The sequence below is a fragment of the Amblyraja radiata genome, chromosome 1, assembly GCF_010909765.2.
Source record: "Amblyraja radiata isolate CabotCenter1 chromosome 1, sAmbRad1.1.pri, whole genome shotgun sequence".
In the NCBI taxonomy this organism is placed as follows: domain Eukaryota; kingdom Metazoa; phylum Chordata; class Chondrichthyes; order Rajiformes; family Rajidae; genus Amblyraja; species Amblyraja radiata.
Genome location: NC_045956.1, coordinates 121,244,649 through 121,262,421, shown reverse-complemented (window position 1 = coordinate 121,262,421; position 17,773 = coordinate 121,244,649). Strand labels below are relative to the sequence as shown.

The window sequence follows — 17,773 nt, the reverse complement described above, 5'->3', positions numbered from 1 at the left end:
GCCTTCCCGTTCTCGCCACCAAAGTGGATAACCTCACATTTATCCACACTATTATACTGCATCTGCCATGCATCTGCCCACTCGCCCAACCTGTCCAAATCACCCTGCGTCCTCATAGCATCCTCTTCAGAGGCACTCCACAAACTCCCTTTCTTGGGGTCCAGTACCAACCTGATTTTCCCAGTCCACCTGCATGTTGAAATCACCCATAACCACCGTAGCATTACCTTTGTTACATGCTAATTGTAACTCCTGATGCAACTTGCACCATATATCCAGGCTACTGTTTGCGAGCCTGTGGATAACTCCCTTTTTACCTATACAATTTCTCTGTTCTATCCATAATGACTCTGCATCTTCTGATTCTCAGTCAGCCCTCACATAGGACTAAATTTCATTCCTTACCAACAGAGCCACCCCACCCCCTCAGCCCACCTGTCTGTCTTTTCGATAGGACGTTTACCCCTGAATATTCAGTTCCCAGCTGATCCTCTTGCAGCTATGTCTCTGTAATTCCCACAACATCATACTCACTAATTCCTAACTGAGCCTCAAGCTCATCCACTTTATTTCTTATACTTTGCGCATTCATATATAACACCTTTCATTCTGTATTCACCTCCCCTCTCACACCGGTTCCTCATTCACCTTTCTCTCTTATCCCTTCTTGAACATTCCGTCCCATTAATTAGTGTGTCTTTCGTAACTTTTCCTGTACTCTCTTCCCCTTTATTTCCATCCTTATAATCCCAATTTGTCAACCCCTCCTCCCCACTATTTAGTTTAAACCCACCCGGTTAGAATATTTGGTGATATACCAAATCTCCTCAATCTCCCCAGGAAGTAGAGGCTTTGATAAGCTTTTCTTTGTGACTGCATCAATGTGCATTTTAGTTTAGTTCAGAGATACAGCGTGGGCCCTTAGGCCCACCGAGTCCGTGCCAAACAGCGATCCCCGTACACTAACACTATACATTTGGGACAAACTACAAATTTACCAAGCCAATTAGCTTACAAACCTGAAAGTCTTTAGAATGTGGGAGCGAACTGGAGATCCCGGAGAAAACTCACGCAGGTCACAGGGAGAACGTGCAAACTCAATACAGACAGCACCCACAATCAGGATTGAACCCGGGTCTATGATGCTGTAAGGCATCAACTCTGCAGCTACGCCGTCGTGCTGGGTCAACATATTCAATAATATGCACGCCCAGGAATTTGAAGCTGTTGACTCTCTCACCGATGTCCTGTCGATGAAGACTGATTCATAGATCCTCAGCTATCCTTTCTTCAAGTCACCAATCAACACCTTGATCTTGCCAACTTTGATGGCAAGATTGTTTTTCTGGCACCTTCGATTAGATTAGTAATCTCCCTCCTGTGCTCTCCTTATCCGTAGTCATCCAACAACGGTGGTATTGTTGGTGAATTTAAAAATGGTGTTGGAGTTGTGTCTGGCTACACAATCATGGGAATGAAGAGAGTCGAGCAACTTTGAGGCACCCCTATTTTGACGGTCATCAAGGAGGAAGTGTTGTTCCCAGTTCATAATGATTGTGTAAGAAGGAACTGCAGATGCTGCTTTAAACCAAAGATAGACACAAAATGCAGGAGTAACTCAGTGGGACAGGCAGCATCTCTAAAGAGAAGGAATGGGTGACATTTTGGGTTGAGTCCCTTCTTCAGACTGGCATCAGGGGAGATGGAGATACATAGATAAGGATGTGTAAAGGTGTGAAAACAGGGCAAAGGGAATGGAGATCACGGAAAATGTAGAATAGATCATTGTTAGCTGGAAACAAAACAAACATAAAAATATAGTCGGAGACAGTACAACTGGTCGGAGAGGGAAGGGGAGGGATGGAGTGAGAGAGAAAGCAATGGCTACCTGAAGTCAATGTTCATACAGTTGGGATGTACGCTGCCTAAGCGAAACACGGGGTGCTGCTCCTCCAATCCGCACCGGGCCTCACTCTGACAATGGAGGAGGCCCAGGACAGAAAGGTCAGATTGGGAATGGGAGCTGAGAGTTGAAGTGTTTAGCGACCAGGAGATCAGGTAGGTTTAGGTAGGCTGGGCAGAGATGTTCAGCGAAACGACCGGCGAGCTTGTGCTTGGTTTCGCCGATGAAGACTTTGCCTTCCATCACAGTGAGGAGGAGATTCACTGTGATGGTTGTTTGTGTAAATTGAATTGTGTGTGTGTCTTGTGGGAATTGTCTCTGTTTGTATGGTTGTGGAAACTGAGTTTCATTTGAGCCTCACTGAGGTTCAAATGACATGTAATAAATATTCATTCATATAGGAGTCCACACCTGGAACAGTGGATACAGTAGATGAGGTTGGAAAATCATAATGATTTTAGTCAGCTGACGAGGAAGTTGAGAATCAAATTGCATATGGGTGAGCAGAAAGCTAGTTCCCTAAGATTGATAAGAGGGGACAATGGTGTTGAATGCCAAGCTGTAGTCAACGAGCAAAAACCTGACTATTCACACAGTTTTGTGTTTTGCTGATGATTAAAAGTAGTCTGTGATAAATAGATTGGATTTTATGGACAGGGCAATCCAAAGGTAATTATGTATTCCTTGGGCGTATAGGAATGAGAATATATTCAATAAACTTGATCATTAATTCATTAGTTATCATCCAATATTGTGGCATTCCTTTGTATATTTTGTTATACGAGTAGATAATGGGCTACTGTCATAAGATTCGTTAACTGGATGGGAAGAGGAAAATATGTTAGTACGGCAGATCTGCCTAAAATAACAGCACTATGGAAGAAAGCATGGTAAAAATAGAAATCTGCAAAGACAATGTATCCTAAAATAGAAGAATTACCCAAATTTCTCACCTAAGTGAAATTTATTCTATTCCATTTATGAAATATTCCCAGTACTCCGAAACTGCCGACTCCTGGGATTGTAATTACACGAACAAGTATTACATGATATCAGTATAAATAATCTTTCAAGAATAATAAATTGGTGGTTGAAATTAGAATCTGACCAGATTTCTTGCTTGAATCCTATAACTATAAATTGAATGCCCAAATCAAGAATAACATTTCGCAATAGCAAATTCATCGCCATGTAACTTAAGTTAATTTAATGTTTAATCAGACTGCATGATCAGTCTGAAGAAGGGTCTCGACCGGAAACGTCACCCATTCCTTATATCCAGAGATGCTGCCTGTCCCGCTGAGTTACTCCAGCATTTTGTGTCTATCTTACATGAATTGATAAATTCCCACCAGCTATATGGTTTTGGGCAGTTTTGTGTCTTTCATTACTGTGATATTAATGCTTAACAATCAAGCCCTCTATCAAAGGTACACAAAAATGCTGGAGAAACTCAGCGGGTGCAGCAGCATCTATGGAGCGAAGGAAATAGGTAACATTTCGGGCTGAAACCCTTCTTCAGACTGATAGGGTGTGGCAGGGACAAGGAAGGAAAAAAAGAGGAGGAGGAGCCCGAGGGCTGGGGATGGGAGGAGACAGCTCGAGGGCTAAGGAAGGGGAGGAGACAGCAAGGGCTAACAAAATTGGGAGAATTCAATGTTCATGCCCGCCGGATGCAGGCTCCCCAAGCGGAATATGAGGTGCTGTTCCTCCAATTTCCGGTGTTGCTCACTCTGGCAATGGAGGAGACCCAGGACAGAGAGGTTGGATTGGGAATGGGAGGGGGAGTTGAAGTACTGAGTCAGGTAGGTTCTTGCGGACTGAGCGGAGGTGTTCGGCGAAACGATCGCCCAACCTCCGCTTAGTCTCACCGACCCTCTATCAATGTTGCTTCCCAACATTTGTATTCTTTTTAATCAAGTCTAATACCACTGAGCAAACATTCATGCTACAAATTAGTTGAGTGCCTGGAAAGAGGATGGAAGAGACCATAAGTGAGGTTGTCTTTTCTTGGACTTTCCCCGGAGTAGGGCAATGCAGATTTGTCCCCAGATAGGGCTTCTTGGACATTTATAATCTTCGCTGTATGATTCGATATTCTCATTGCAACATTACCATTTTATTTGTTAGAAGTTTAACAAAACTACATTTAATGTGCACAATTGCTGAGCTGTGAGTTCTTAATTTGTTTAGTGGAATTCAGTTTGTTTGTGCAGTAAGTAATCAGTTTAATCATTTTGTGACATAATTTTGTAGTTTTGCAACCGCAGTGGTTATTCTGTTGCTGCTCAGCAGAGGGCAGCAATAACTAAACAACTCACGATATAGCACATTTTTTAGCCTACTGATTTGAAAATCATTGTACCGAAGTTACTTCCAGTGCCAAGTTGATTGATTCAGGCACATAATAGTTGAACATGACATTTTACAGCCTCAGTATAATTCAGCAAAGCTCTATGAAATGACACTGCTTGGGTTGGCCAGAGAAATATCTACCTGAAAGCTGAAAAGCCTTTAAAATTTAAAGCTTTATTCCAGCTTTGTTGGGCTATATGAAAGCCTCTCATGTTCAGGTGCATTCAGATACATTTAAAAGTCAATGAAAAGATTACAACTTTTAAAACGTGTATATTCAACTAGTAACTAATAAAAAATAGTAAATCAAACTTCATTCAAAGAATGTAATCTCTTTCCCATTCACTCTTTGTTTAAATTAATGGGCTTAGTGTTCCTGCATTAGCAAGTGGTGTTTAAAGAGGCAATGTTCCCAGTCTAAGCATTGAGTGAATCAGCCAGTTGTGCTGTACCACAACTTTCCATGTAAGGGCTTGTCCTTGGCACGCAAATTACATGACCTCGTGGTCGCGTTGAGGCGCACGGGCATCATGTGGTCACGCGGGGCCGGACCCACTGAGAAGCGCGGAGGGGTATGTAGTTGTGCGCTACATCGCGCGGGGCTCCGAAATGTTTGTAGCGAACGAAATCTTCGCGCGCCAACGACCTGTCGCGGAACTGACGGCCAAAGTGGGACAGGCCCAAGATCCTGGCGCGACGCATCGTCTCACCTCCAACAGCAGCAGAAGCAGGCAAATGATCGCCAAATTCGGCCTGGGGCTCACGGCCGTTGCGGTCCGGATCCGCTCCTACCTACTCCCAGAGCGGGGCCAAGAAAATTGAAGATGGACACAAAATGCAGGAGTAACTCAGCGGGACCGGCAGCATCTCTGGAGAGAAGCAATGGGTGACGTTTCGGGTCAAGACCTTTCTTTTCAGACTGAAGAAGGGTCTCGACACGAAACGTCACCCATGCTTCTCTCCAGAGATGCTGCTGGTCCCGCTGAGTTACTCCAGCTTTGTGTCCATCTTCAAATGACGTCACACGCTCCAGACGGCTGTGCGTACGCATGAAATCGCGCGCGACCTTCGCTGGACTGTCGTGGCTCAACGCGACCACGAGGTCGCGTAATTTGCGTGCCAAGGACACATAAGTGGGACAGGCCCTTAAGTGTCAGACAATAAAGGGCACTAAGTTCTGGAGTAAATACGTGTGTCAGGCAGCATCTCTGGAGAACATGGAGAGGTGACATTTTGGGGCTGGACCCTTCAGATTGATTTTGGGGTGCGGGGAGGGGGTAAACCAGTACCCGCTCTTCCTAGTTTCTATAGAAGTGTCAGAAAATTTGTGCCAGCACATTCAGAACTTATTTGATGTGGAATTGTCAGCATTTCCCATTAACTTTGAATCCAGTAAGTGAACATTGTGGGTTATTTAAGAGTGTTTGTACTGGAACTAATTTTTATGTTCAAATTAGTTGCAATTCCATTCAATGTTCTTCAAGAATTAACAATACAAGAGTAATAACATTCCTTAAACTCTAGGGAAATGTAACACATTGGTACGATACGATACGATAATACTTTATTCATCGCCGGAGGGAAATTGGTCTGCTGACAGTCACAACACAAGGTACACAAAAACTTGAAATTAAATGTGAAAACAAAAAGAAAAAGACAAGCAACTGTTGTCTGGCTGCCGTATGCACAGCGCCTTCACCGGAACAAATGAACAAACAAACGAACACAGACTTATCCCCTGGGCAGAAGATTCTAAACTAGAGTGCCCCCTCCCCCTCCCCCCCGCACTGGGTCCCCCTCTGTTCTCCCACCGTCCCCCACGCCGGGTCTTCCATTGTTCTTCATGGCGGCCCCCCACACCGTCCCCCTCATGCTCATCGACTGAGAGGCTCCCGTCGCCGCTGCCGCCGAGGCTGACGCCGCAACTCCGGCTGCTGCCAGGATACGTGTGCAGTCGTATTTAGAACAGGTGATTTGACTTCATGTCTCAAAATTGCAAGCCTCATAAGAATGTCGCATTCAGATACAATTATTTTGAGATTAAGCTGCTGTGTTAATTTTGAATTTTCTTAAAGGAGAGCAGACTCCTGAAGAGATTTGAAGAAGTCAATGTTCATACAGTTGGGATGTACGCTGCCTAAGCGAAACACGGGGTGCTGCTCCTCCAATCCGCACCGGGCCTCACTCTGACAATGGAGGAGGCCCAGGACAGAAAGGTCAGATTGGGAATGGGAGCTGAGAGTTGAAGTGTTTAGCGACCAGGAGATCAGGTAGGTTTAGGTAGGCTGGGCAGAGATGTTCAGCGAAACGACCGGCGAGCTTGTGCTTGGTTTCGCCGATGAAGACTATGCCTTCCATCACAGTGAGGAGGAGATTCACTGTGATGGATGTTTGTGTAAATTGAATTGTGTGTGTATCTTGTGGGAATTGTCTCTGTTTAAGGGACAGAAGTTTAGGGGTAACATGAGGGGGATCTTCTTTACTCAGAGAGTGGTAGCAGTGTGGAATGAGCTTCCAGTGGAAGTGGTGGCGGCAGGTTCGTTGGTATCATTTAAAAATAAATTGGTTAGGCATATGGATGAGAAGGGAATGGAGGGTTATGGTATGAGTGCAGGCAGGTGGGACTAAGGGAAAAAAGTTGTTCGGCACGGACTTGTAGGGCCGAGATGGCCTGTTTCCGTGCTGTAATTGTTATATGGTTATATGGTTATATGGTATGGTTGTGGAAACTGAGTTTCGTTTGAGCCTCACTGAGGTTCAAATGACATGTAATAAATATTCATTCATATAGGAGTGCACACCTGGAACAGTGGATACAGTAGATGAGGTTGGAAAGTCATAATGATTTTAGTCAGCTGACGAGGAAGTTGAGAATCAAATTGCATATGGGTGAGCAGAAAGCTAGTTCCCTAAGATTGATAAGAGGGGACAATGGTGTTGAATGCCAAGCTGTAGTCAACGAGCAAAAACCTGACTATTCACACAGTTTTGTGTTTTGCTGATGATTAAAAGTAGTCTGTGATAAATAGATTGGAATTTATGGACAGGGCAATTTCCCACAGTATGTACATCACATTATTTTTGAAATCTGATCACCTCTTTGCAATCACTGTTTCATATAAAAGATGTAGAAAAAGGACACCTGATATTGCCAAGGTCTGCCTACACTCTCAGCTGCCTGGGAATTCCTTTCTAACCATCAGATTTATTACATCTCTAAGGCTATGGAATGAGAGCAGAAAAAAAGGATGGTGCTGGATAGCTCTCTCAACCAGCATGAACACAAATCGGGTGAAATGTCTCCTGTGCAATAAACATTTATAATCCTAAATCTTTGCCCCTTTGATTTATTTTTCTCGTTTAAGACATTCATAACCTCCATGTCCTCATCTTCATGACTGTGTGTATCAATAATTTTTCTCTAATGCCTCAACAATAAATAATACATTTACTTGCTGAAGCACATATCATCACATGCTAAAGCTCGATACTGTTGATTTAGATAAAATACATCCAAAATGCTGAAATAGTCCTTTCTCCAGAACTAATTATCAACATCCATTTTTATTACATAACTGGAGAAAACTTAAATTAATACAGCATGCCAAACTGTAACTGTAAGACTTCCCACTAGAATTAAACAGTTCAAGGGCACACAGGAAAGTTTGTATGATTCAGATACTATCATAAGATCATAAGATAGGAATAGAATTAGGCCATTCGAGCCATCATATACTCTGCCATTCAATCATCTCTATCTCTACCTCTTGGTGCCTGTGTATAAAAACAAAACTACTTGTTTATTGTGGTGTGATTTAACACTTTTTGCACTGTATTCTCCATTTTCAATTCTACCTGTGCCCATCATCCAGTGCTTGTGAATTATGTTGCAAGGATACTGCATTCAGCTCTGAGATGTACACGCTCACACTGGTACCTATGCTCAGGAATCAAAAGTCCTCCATCATCTACTATCTCGTACTTTCTATTTCTATATTTAATGGTGCAGAGTAATCCAGAGAGTGCTACCTTTGGGATCTCATGGACTCTTTTTCTTCGCTTCTTAAACTGTCTGCAGGATTTTGCCTGTTTTTCTATTTTTGCCATTGGTTCCAGGATGAAGAACAACCTCATGCAGTTTAGTGTAATTTAAGGGAGGCAACACCAATTCATGTAATTACTTAAGCAAACGGATTGAATTCCTCACCTAATTTATGAATTCCCTTGGATTATTTCTCTCTAGACTATTCTCCATCCCTCCCTGTACAGCTGAGCCACCTGTGGTGCTGTTGTTTTGGTTGCAGTCGCATTATTAAGAACTGCATACTGGTTAGAAATTTGGATGCCTTTGGGAAGGATGGGTCATCTCTTCTCCACGCTTGCTCTGTTTTGTCTGTCTGACTGTTAGCTATTGCCCACACACCATCTGTATAAACTTGAATTGCACACATGGTTAATAAAGGGCAGGGATAGGTTCTCAGTGTTCCTCGATATAAGGTATCTAAAATGAAGACAGGAAGAAAGATGTGAAGCAGCAGTATTAATTAAGGAGATATGCCTTAATAATCTCTGATGAATGCATAATGTTTAGGATCATTGACAATGACTCAAATAATTAAACAGTTAACAATCAAATGCAGCAAGAATTGGACTGTATCTCAGCCTGGGTCTGAAATGTGGCAAGTAGCATTTGTGACACACAAGTGCTGGCAAATCAGAAAATATTAGCCAAGACTTTGGTAAGAAGACTAATGCCCCTGTCCCACTTAAGCCCCTGTCCCACTTAGGAAACCTGAACGGAAACCTCTGGAGACTTTGCACCCCACCCAAGGTTTCCGTGCGGTTCCCGGAGGTTTTTGTCAGTCTTTCTACCTGCTTCCACTACCTACAACCTCCGACAACCACCTGCAACCTCCTGGAACCGCACGGAAACCTTGGGTGGGGCGCAACGTCTCCAGAGGTTTATGTTCAGGTTTCATAAGTGGGGCAGGGGCATAAGGAAACCTGAACGGAAACCTCTGGAGACTTTGCGCCCCACCCAAGTTTTCCGTGCGGTTCCCGGAGGTTTTTGTCAGTCTCCCTACCTGCTTCGCCACCTGCAACCTCCGGCAACCACCTGCAACCTCCGAAAGCCTTTGATATGGTCCCACACAGGAGATTAGTGGGCAAAATTAGAGCACATGGTATTGGGGATAGAGTATTGACATGGATAGAACATTGGTTGGCAGACAGGAAACAAAGAGTAGGGTTTAACGGGTCCCTTTAAGAATGTCAGGCAGTGACTAGTGGGGTGCTTCAAGGCTCAGTGCTGGGACTGCAGCTATTCACAATATACATTAATGATGTAGATAAAGGAATTAAAAGTAACATTAGCAAATTTGCAGATGACACAAAGCTGGGTGACAGTGTGAACTGTGAAGAGGATGCTATGAGGATGCAGGGTGACTTGGACAGGTTGGGTGAGTGGGCAGATGCAGTATAATGTGGATAAATGTGAGGTTATCCACTTTGAAGGCTAGAACGGGAAGGCAGATTATTATCTGAATGGTGTCAGGTTAGGAAAAGGGGAAGTACAATGAGACCTGGGTGTCCTAGTATATCAGTCACTGAAAGTAATCATATAGGTACAACAAGCAGTAAAGAAAGCTAATGGCATGTTGGCCTTCATAACGAGAGGAGTATAGTATAGGAGTAAAGAGGTTCTTCTGCAGTTGTACAGGGCCCTGGTGAGACCTCATCTGGACATTGTGTGCAGTTTTGGTCTCCTAATTTGTGGAAGGACATTCTTGCTATTGAGGGAGTGCAGTGTAGGTTCACCAGGTTAATTCCTGGGATGGCGGGACTATGATATGATAGAATGGGGCAACTGGGCTTGTATTCTCTGGAATTTAGAAGGGTGTGAGGGGATCTTATAGAAATATATAAAATTATTAAGGGATTGGACACACGAGATGCAGGAAACATGTTCCCGATGTTGGGGGAGTCCAGAACCAGGGGCCACAGTTTAAGAATATGGGGTTGGCCATTTAGAACTGAGATGAGGAAAAACTTTTTCACACAAAGAGTTGTGAATTTGTGGAATTATGTGCCTCAGAAGGCAGTTGAGGCCGATGCCACTGGATGCAAAAGAGAGCTAGATAGAGCTCTTTGGGCTAGTGGAATCAAGGGGTATAGGGAGAAGGCAGGAACGGGGTACTGATTGTGGATGATCAGCCATAGCATCCACATTGAATGGCGGTGCTGGCTCGGAAGGGCCGAATGGCGTACTCCTGCACCTATTGTCTTTGTATCTATGTTCCTTTTCTCTAAATATGTTGTCTGACCACCTGAGTTACTCCTAGCTTTTTGTGTCTATCTTCGGTTTAAACCAATATCTGCAGTTCCTTCCTACAAGCCTTGTGTTAGGAGTATGATGGAATACTCTCCACTTGCCTGCATGAGTGCAGTTTCAACAATTTTAAGAAGCTTGACATCCTGCAGGACATAGTTTAGTTTATAATGATTATTGTTGCTTGTACTGAGGTATAGTGAAAAGCTTGTTTTGCAGGTTGTCCAATCAAATTGTACTCTACATGAGCGTAATCGCTCACAAATAAAAGAGTGAAACGATTGTAAATAAATCATCCTCTGGATCGATCTACAATCTGTATAGCAAATAGTAAGTTGCAATGTTCTGGCACCTTCTTGCAACTTCTAGGTCTCAAGGCACTGAAAAGTTTGATCTTGGCCTAAGGGATATGCATTCTTATTTTCTCACTTGAAGATCCAATGTTTGATGGCACTGGATCAATGATGTGTGGGTGGCTTGGCCCAGTGTGATGATGTTGCTGCTTTCCACCGCAGATCTGTACAGCTATCACCCGATCTGCTTACTAATCCACCTGCTGTAGCACATCCATGGTAGCTCTTCTATTTCTCTCTACAAAACTTACTCTGTCGGGTCTGAACATTTGGACATCATTTGAGAGGAAAAAAAATCGCATCTAACATTAGCAGTTTCAAAAATAAATTGCTAATGCTAGATTAATTTTTTTGAATGGTATTTCAACCAAGGCAAACTATTTTAGGAAGATGCAATTGAATGAGCATTGAAAAATAGAAATGTGGACAACATTTTACTCTGTATAGTTTGTCCTAATGTTTTGCTGATTCAATTTGAAATTATTTTGGCTAATGAAAGCTATCCAAAGGTAATTATGTATTCCTTGGGCGTATAGGAATGAGAATATATTCAATAAACTTGATCATTAATTCATTAGTTATCATCCAATATTGTGGCATTCCTTTGTATATTTTGTTATACGAGTAGATAATGGGCTACTGTCATAAGATTCGCTAACTGGATGGGAAGAGGAAAAGATGTTAGTACGGCAGATCTGCCTAAAATAACAGCACTATGGAAGAAAGCATGGTAAAAATAGAAATCTGCAAAGACAATGTATCCTAAAATAGAAGAATGACCCAAATTTCTCACCTTAGTGAAATTTATTCTATTCCATTTATGAAATATTCCCAGTACTCCGAAACTGCCGACTCCTGGGATTGTAATTACACGAACAAGTATTACATGATATCAGTATAAATAATCTTTCATGAATAATAAATTGGTGGTGGAAATTAGAATCTGACCAGATTTCTTGCTTGAATCCTATAACTATAAATTGAATGCCCAAATCAAGAATAACATTTCGCAATAGCAAATTCATCGCCATGTAACTTAAGTTAATTTAATGTTTAATCAGACTGCATGATCAGTCTGAAGAAGGGTCTCGACCGGAAACGTCACCCATTCCTTCTATCCAGAGATGCTGCCTGTCCCGCTGAGTTACTCTAGCAATTTGTGTCTATCTTACATGAATTGATAAATTCCCACCAGCTATATGGTTTTGGACAGTTTTGTGTCTTTCATTACTGTGATATTAATGCTTAACAATCAAGCCCTCTATCAAAGGTACACAAAAATGCTGGAGAAACTCAGCGGGTGCAGCAGCATCTATGGAGCGAAGGAAATAGGTAACGTTTCGGGCCGAAACCCTTCTTCAGACTGATAGGGTGTGGCAGGGAGAAGGAAGGAAAAAAAGAGGAGGAGGAGCCCGAGGGCTGGGGATGGGAGGAGACAGCTCGAGGGCTAAGGAAGGGGAGGAGACAGCAAGGGCTAACAAAATTGGGAGAATTCAATGTTCATGCCCGCCGGATGCAGGCTCCCCAAGCGGAATATGAGGTGCTGTTCCTCCAATTTCCGGTGTTGCTCACTCTGGCAATGGAGGAGACCCAGGACAGAGAGATCGGATTGGGAATGGGAGGGGGAGTTGAAGTATTGAGTCAGGTAGGTTCTTGCGGACCGAGCGGAGATGTTCGGCGAAACGATCGCCCAACCTCCGCTTAGTCTCACCGACCCTCTATCAATGTTGCTTCCCAACATTTGTATTCTTTTTAATCAAGTCTAATACCACTGAGCAAACATTCATGCTACAAATTAGTTGAGTGCCTGGAAAGAGGATGGAAGAGACCATAAGTGAGGTTGGACTTTCCCTGGAGTAGGGCAATGCAGATTTGTCCCCAGATAGGGCTTCTTGGACATTTTATAATCTTTGCTGTATGATTCGATATTCTCATTGCAAAATTACCATTTTATTTGTTAGAAGTTTAACAAAACTACATTTAATGTGCACAATTGCTGAGCTGTGAGTTCTTAATTTGTTTAATGGAATTCAGTTTGTTTGTGCAGTAAGTAATCAGTTTAATCATTTTGTGACATAATTTTGTAGTTTTGCAAACGCAGTGGTTATTCTGTTGCTGCTCAGCAGAGGGCAGCAATAACTAAACAACTCACGATATAGCACATTTTTTAGCCTACTGATTTGAAAATCATTGTACCGAAGTTACTTCCAGTGCCAAGTTGATTGATTCAGGCACATAATAGTTGAACATGACATTTTACAGCCTCAGTATAATTCAGCAAAGCTCTATGAAATGACACTGCTTGGGTTGGCCAGAGAAATATCTACCTTAAAGCTGAAAAGCCTTTAAAATTTAAAGCTTTATTCCAGCTTTGTTGGGCTATATGAAAGCCCCTCATGTTCAGGTGCATTCAGATACATTTAAAAGTTAATGAAAAGATTACAACTTTTAAAACGTGTATATTCAACTAGTAACTAATAAAAATAGTAAATCAAACTTCATTCAAAGAATGTAATCTCTTTCCCATTCACTCTTTGTTTAAATTAATGGGCTTAGTGTTCCTGCATTAGCAAGTGGAGTTTAAAGAGGCAATGTTCCCAGTCTAAGCATTGAGTGAATCAGCCAGTTGTGCTGTACCACAACTTTCCATGTAAGGGCTTGTCCTTGGCATGCAAATTACATGACCTCGTGGTCGCGTTGAGGTGCACGGGCATCATGTGGTCACGCGGGGCCGGACCCACTGAGAAGTGCGGAGGGGTATGTAGTTGTGCGCGACATCGCGAGGGGCTCCGAAATGTTTGTAGCGAACGAAATCTTCGCGCGCCAACGACCTGTCGTGGAACTGACGGCCAAAGTGGGACAGGCCCAAGATCCTGGCGCGACGCATCGTCTCGCCTCCAACAGCAGCAGAAGCAGGCAAATGATCGCCGAATTCGGCCTGGGGCTCACGGCCGTTGTGGTCCGGATCCGCTCCCACCTACTCCCAGAGCGGGGCCAAGAAAATTGAAGATGGACACAAAATGCAGGAGTAACTCAGCGGGACCGGCAGCATCTCTGGAGAGAAGCAATGGGTGACGTTTCGGGTCAAGACCTTTCTTTTCAGACTGAAGAAGGGCCTCGACACGAAACGTCACCCATTGCTTCTCTCCAGAGATGCTGCCGGTCCCGCTGAGTTACTCCAGATTTATGTCCATCTTCAAATGACGTCACACGCTCCAGACGGCTGTGCGTACGCATGAAATCGCGCGCGACCTTCACTGGACCGTCGTGGCTCAACGCGACCACGAGGTCGCGTAATTTGCGTGCCAAGGACACATAAGTGGGACAGGCCCTTAAGTGTCAGACAATAAAGGGCACTAAGTTCTGGAGTAAATACGTGTGTCAGGCAGCATCTCTGGAGAACATGGAGAGGTGACATTTTGGGGCTGGACCCTTCAGATTGATTTTGGGGTGCGGGGAGGGGGTAAACCAGTACCCGCTCTTCCTAGTTTCTATAGAAGTGTCAGAAAATTTGTGCCAGCACATTCAGAACTTATTTGATGTGGAACTGTCAGCATTTCCCATTAGCTTTGAATCCAGTAAGTGAACATTGTGGGTTATTTAAGAGTGTTTGTACTGGAACTAATTTTTATGTTCAAATTAGTTGCAATTCCATTCAATGTTCTTCAAGAATTAACAATACAAGAGTAATAACATTCCTTAAACTCTAGGGAAATGTAACACATTGGTACGATACGATACGATAACACTTTATTCATCGCCGGAGGGAAATTGGTCTGCTGACAATCACAACACAAGGTACACAAAAACTTGAAATTAAATGTGAAAACAAAAAGAAAAAGACAAGCAACTGTTGTCTGGCTGCCGTATGCACAGCGCCTTCACCGGAACAAATGAACAAACAAACGAACACAGACTTATCCCCTGGGCAGAGGATTCTAAACTAGAGTGCCCCCTCCCCCTCCCCCCTCCCCCCGCACTGGGTCCCCCTCTGTTCTCCCACCGTCCCCCACGCCGGGTCTTCCATTGTTCTTCATGGCGGCCCCCCCCACCGTCCCCCTCATGCTCATCGACTGAGAGACCCCACCGCCACCGAGGCTCCCGTCGCCGCTGCGGCCCATGCTTCCGCCAAGGCATCCGCTGCCGCTGAGGCTGACGCCGCATCTCCCGCTGCTGCCAGGATACGTGTGCAGTCGTATTTACAACAGGTGATTTGACTTCATGTCTCAAAATCGCAAGCCTCATAAGAATGTCGCATTCAGATACAATTATTTTGAGATTAAGCTGCTGTGTTAATTTTGAATTTTCTTAAAGGAGAGCAGACTCCTGAAGAGATTTTTTTTCTTGGGCATTTCTAATTGCTTGATATGCTGATCAAAGCTTGGGGAGCCCAAAACCAATTTGTGATGAACTGTTTTATGGGAAAAAATACAAGCTGTCAAATAGTTGCTGCTGTGCATTTCATAATTGTTTTCTATAGATACTGCTGTATCAATTACATTTTAGAAGGTTAACTTGTTTATCAAGGGCCATACATTCAGATGTTAATATGTAGCAAATAATTAAATAAATAACTTTCCTAGTGGTAATGAATTAATGTTATTAATGTTTTCATCGAAATTTGTATCTGCTTAATGAAATGTTCTGGAGGTAATTACATTCAATTAATTTTTCCAATATTCACTATAACATTTGTTCTATTTCCTTATGCTTTCTCTTTCAGGTCTGCTTCAGAAAAGTAATTAAAGAGAATTGTTTGAATATTTGTGCGAATTATTGTGAAACAGATCTCTAGTAAGGTAAGATAATAAAAGATCCATTGGAATCCATTTTAGCTGCTGTTCCATAAGTCAGATATGAAGTTGTGTGGATTAATGACTATGAGCTATGACGCTTTTAAACAAACAATTATGAGTAGGAATCCTTATGCATCTGAACTTTGCAGATGCTAAATTCATTACTATGCTTGCTTGCTTTTCACCTTAGTGCTGAAGTGAAGTTTTTATTGTTCATGTGATTGTGCCTGGAAGAGCTCTGGATCAATCTTCCTTTTTTTGAACTAGAATACAAACATGCAACAAATTGCTGTTTAGGCTCAATGTTGATTAAAGTCTAAACTAAGCATTATTTTCCTCTTTGACATATCGGCAGAATCCATGATGGGAAAAACCTCTGTTGTGAGATAATCAGAATCAGAATCAGAATCAGAATCACACTTTATTTGCCAAGTATGTTTTGCAACATACGAGGGATTTCATTGGCCAGGTCAGTCATACAATTAAAAGCAACAGATCACTCAAAAAAACACATTTTAACATGAACATCCACCACGGTGGCTCCTACACATTCCTCACTGTGATGGAAGGCGAAATAAAGTTCAAGTCCTTCCTTGGTCGGGGGCCTCGAGCCCCCGTTGACGGGATGATCTTAACTCCCGTAGCGGGTGGCGTTCGGGTCCTCCGCGTCGAGGCGATCTGCTCCTGCAACGGGAGGATGGTAAAATGAAGATCTGGATAAATAAATTATGAACTTATTGTTAGCTTTTTGTGCTGGATTACTACTGAAGGTAAACAGAAAATTGGCCTTGCTTATTTTCAGTGGTCAGCTCATATCTGCATATAAATATTGAAAGTTTGTTTTTTGTTGTCAGGTTCCATATGGATATCAATAGTGCCAGCACTGTTGTCCTGCAGGCTCTGACCCAGGCTACAAGTCAAGACACGGCTATATTGAAGCCAGCCGAGGAGCGGTTAAAACAGTGGGAGACCCAGCCAGGTTTCTATTCGGCATTGTTGGTGCGTTATATATTGTTATTTCAAAAAAATTAACGCTAACCACCACTCAATCCTCTCTACCTACTTTGCTCTGGACTGGAATAACAAACATAATTCGAAGATGCATTGTGTGTAGGAAGGCAATGCAGATGTTGGTTTATACTGAAGAGAGACATTCAAAGCTAGAATAACTCAGCGGGTCAGGCAACATTTCTGGAGAAAAGGACATTTCAGGTCGGAATCCTACTTCAGACTGTAAAAGGGTTCAGACCCGAAACGTCACTTTTTTTTCTCTAGAGATACTGCATGACCCGCTGAGTTAGTCCAGCTTGTATCTATCTTAGAAGAAGCATTGACATGCTATGCATAACCAATTAATTTATAATTATGTTGGAAGGGATGGTGAACATAAATATTTTTCTTAAATTTATGTATAAAATCTATTAGATTGAAATCCTTCATGTTAAATTCTAGGTCGTAAAAACATTGAAGGAATAATTTAATTGCTGATTTTAGAGACGCAATGAAATGTAGATGCTGATATCTTGAGCGAAGCACAAAGTGCTGAAGTAACTCAGCAAGTCAGGCAACATCTCTGGAAGTGGATAGGCGATATTTTGGGTCCTCTTCTTCATATTGATGAAGGATCCTGACTTGAAACTTCACCTATCCATTCCCTCCAGAGATGCTGCCTAACGTGTTGAATTACTCCAGCACTTTGTGTAATAGCTAATTTTATCTTTTTAAATGCATCATAATATGTGCAAAGATATTTTTATCTGTGTGATCTTTGAGAACATGTATTATCATTTCCTGTTAATGACATTTCATCAGAACATCAAGTTCTATTTATATAATGTACTCAACATTGTTAAAAAATATCCTGAGGTATACCATGGAAGCCTTAACAAAAGTTAACAAATCATTCGGCTAGATCACCAACACCTGGGGCAAATAGATGGGCTTTAAAACAAATCTTAGGAGGGAAGAAAAGTCCAGTCAGAGAGATTTGTATGAGAAATTCTAGAGCTTGAAGGTTTTGGTACCTGAGACACAGCTG

At 42.6% G+C, this 17,773-nt stretch overlaps 1 protein-coding gene across 1 annotated transcript in view; it reads left to right on the top strand.

Moving 5' to 3' along the window:
• The window catches only part of ipo11 (importin 11), a 345,030-nt gene that overhangs the window by 10,598 nt on the left and 316,659 nt on the right, over positions 1-17,773 (top strand). The window contains 2 exon segments of the mRNA XM_033029972.1: positions 15,663-15,738; positions 16,590-16,734. Of these exon segments, the coding sequence (XP_032885863.1) occupies positions 16,597-16,734 (138 nt within the window). The 5' untranslated portion in view covers positions 15,663-15,738; positions 16,590-16,596.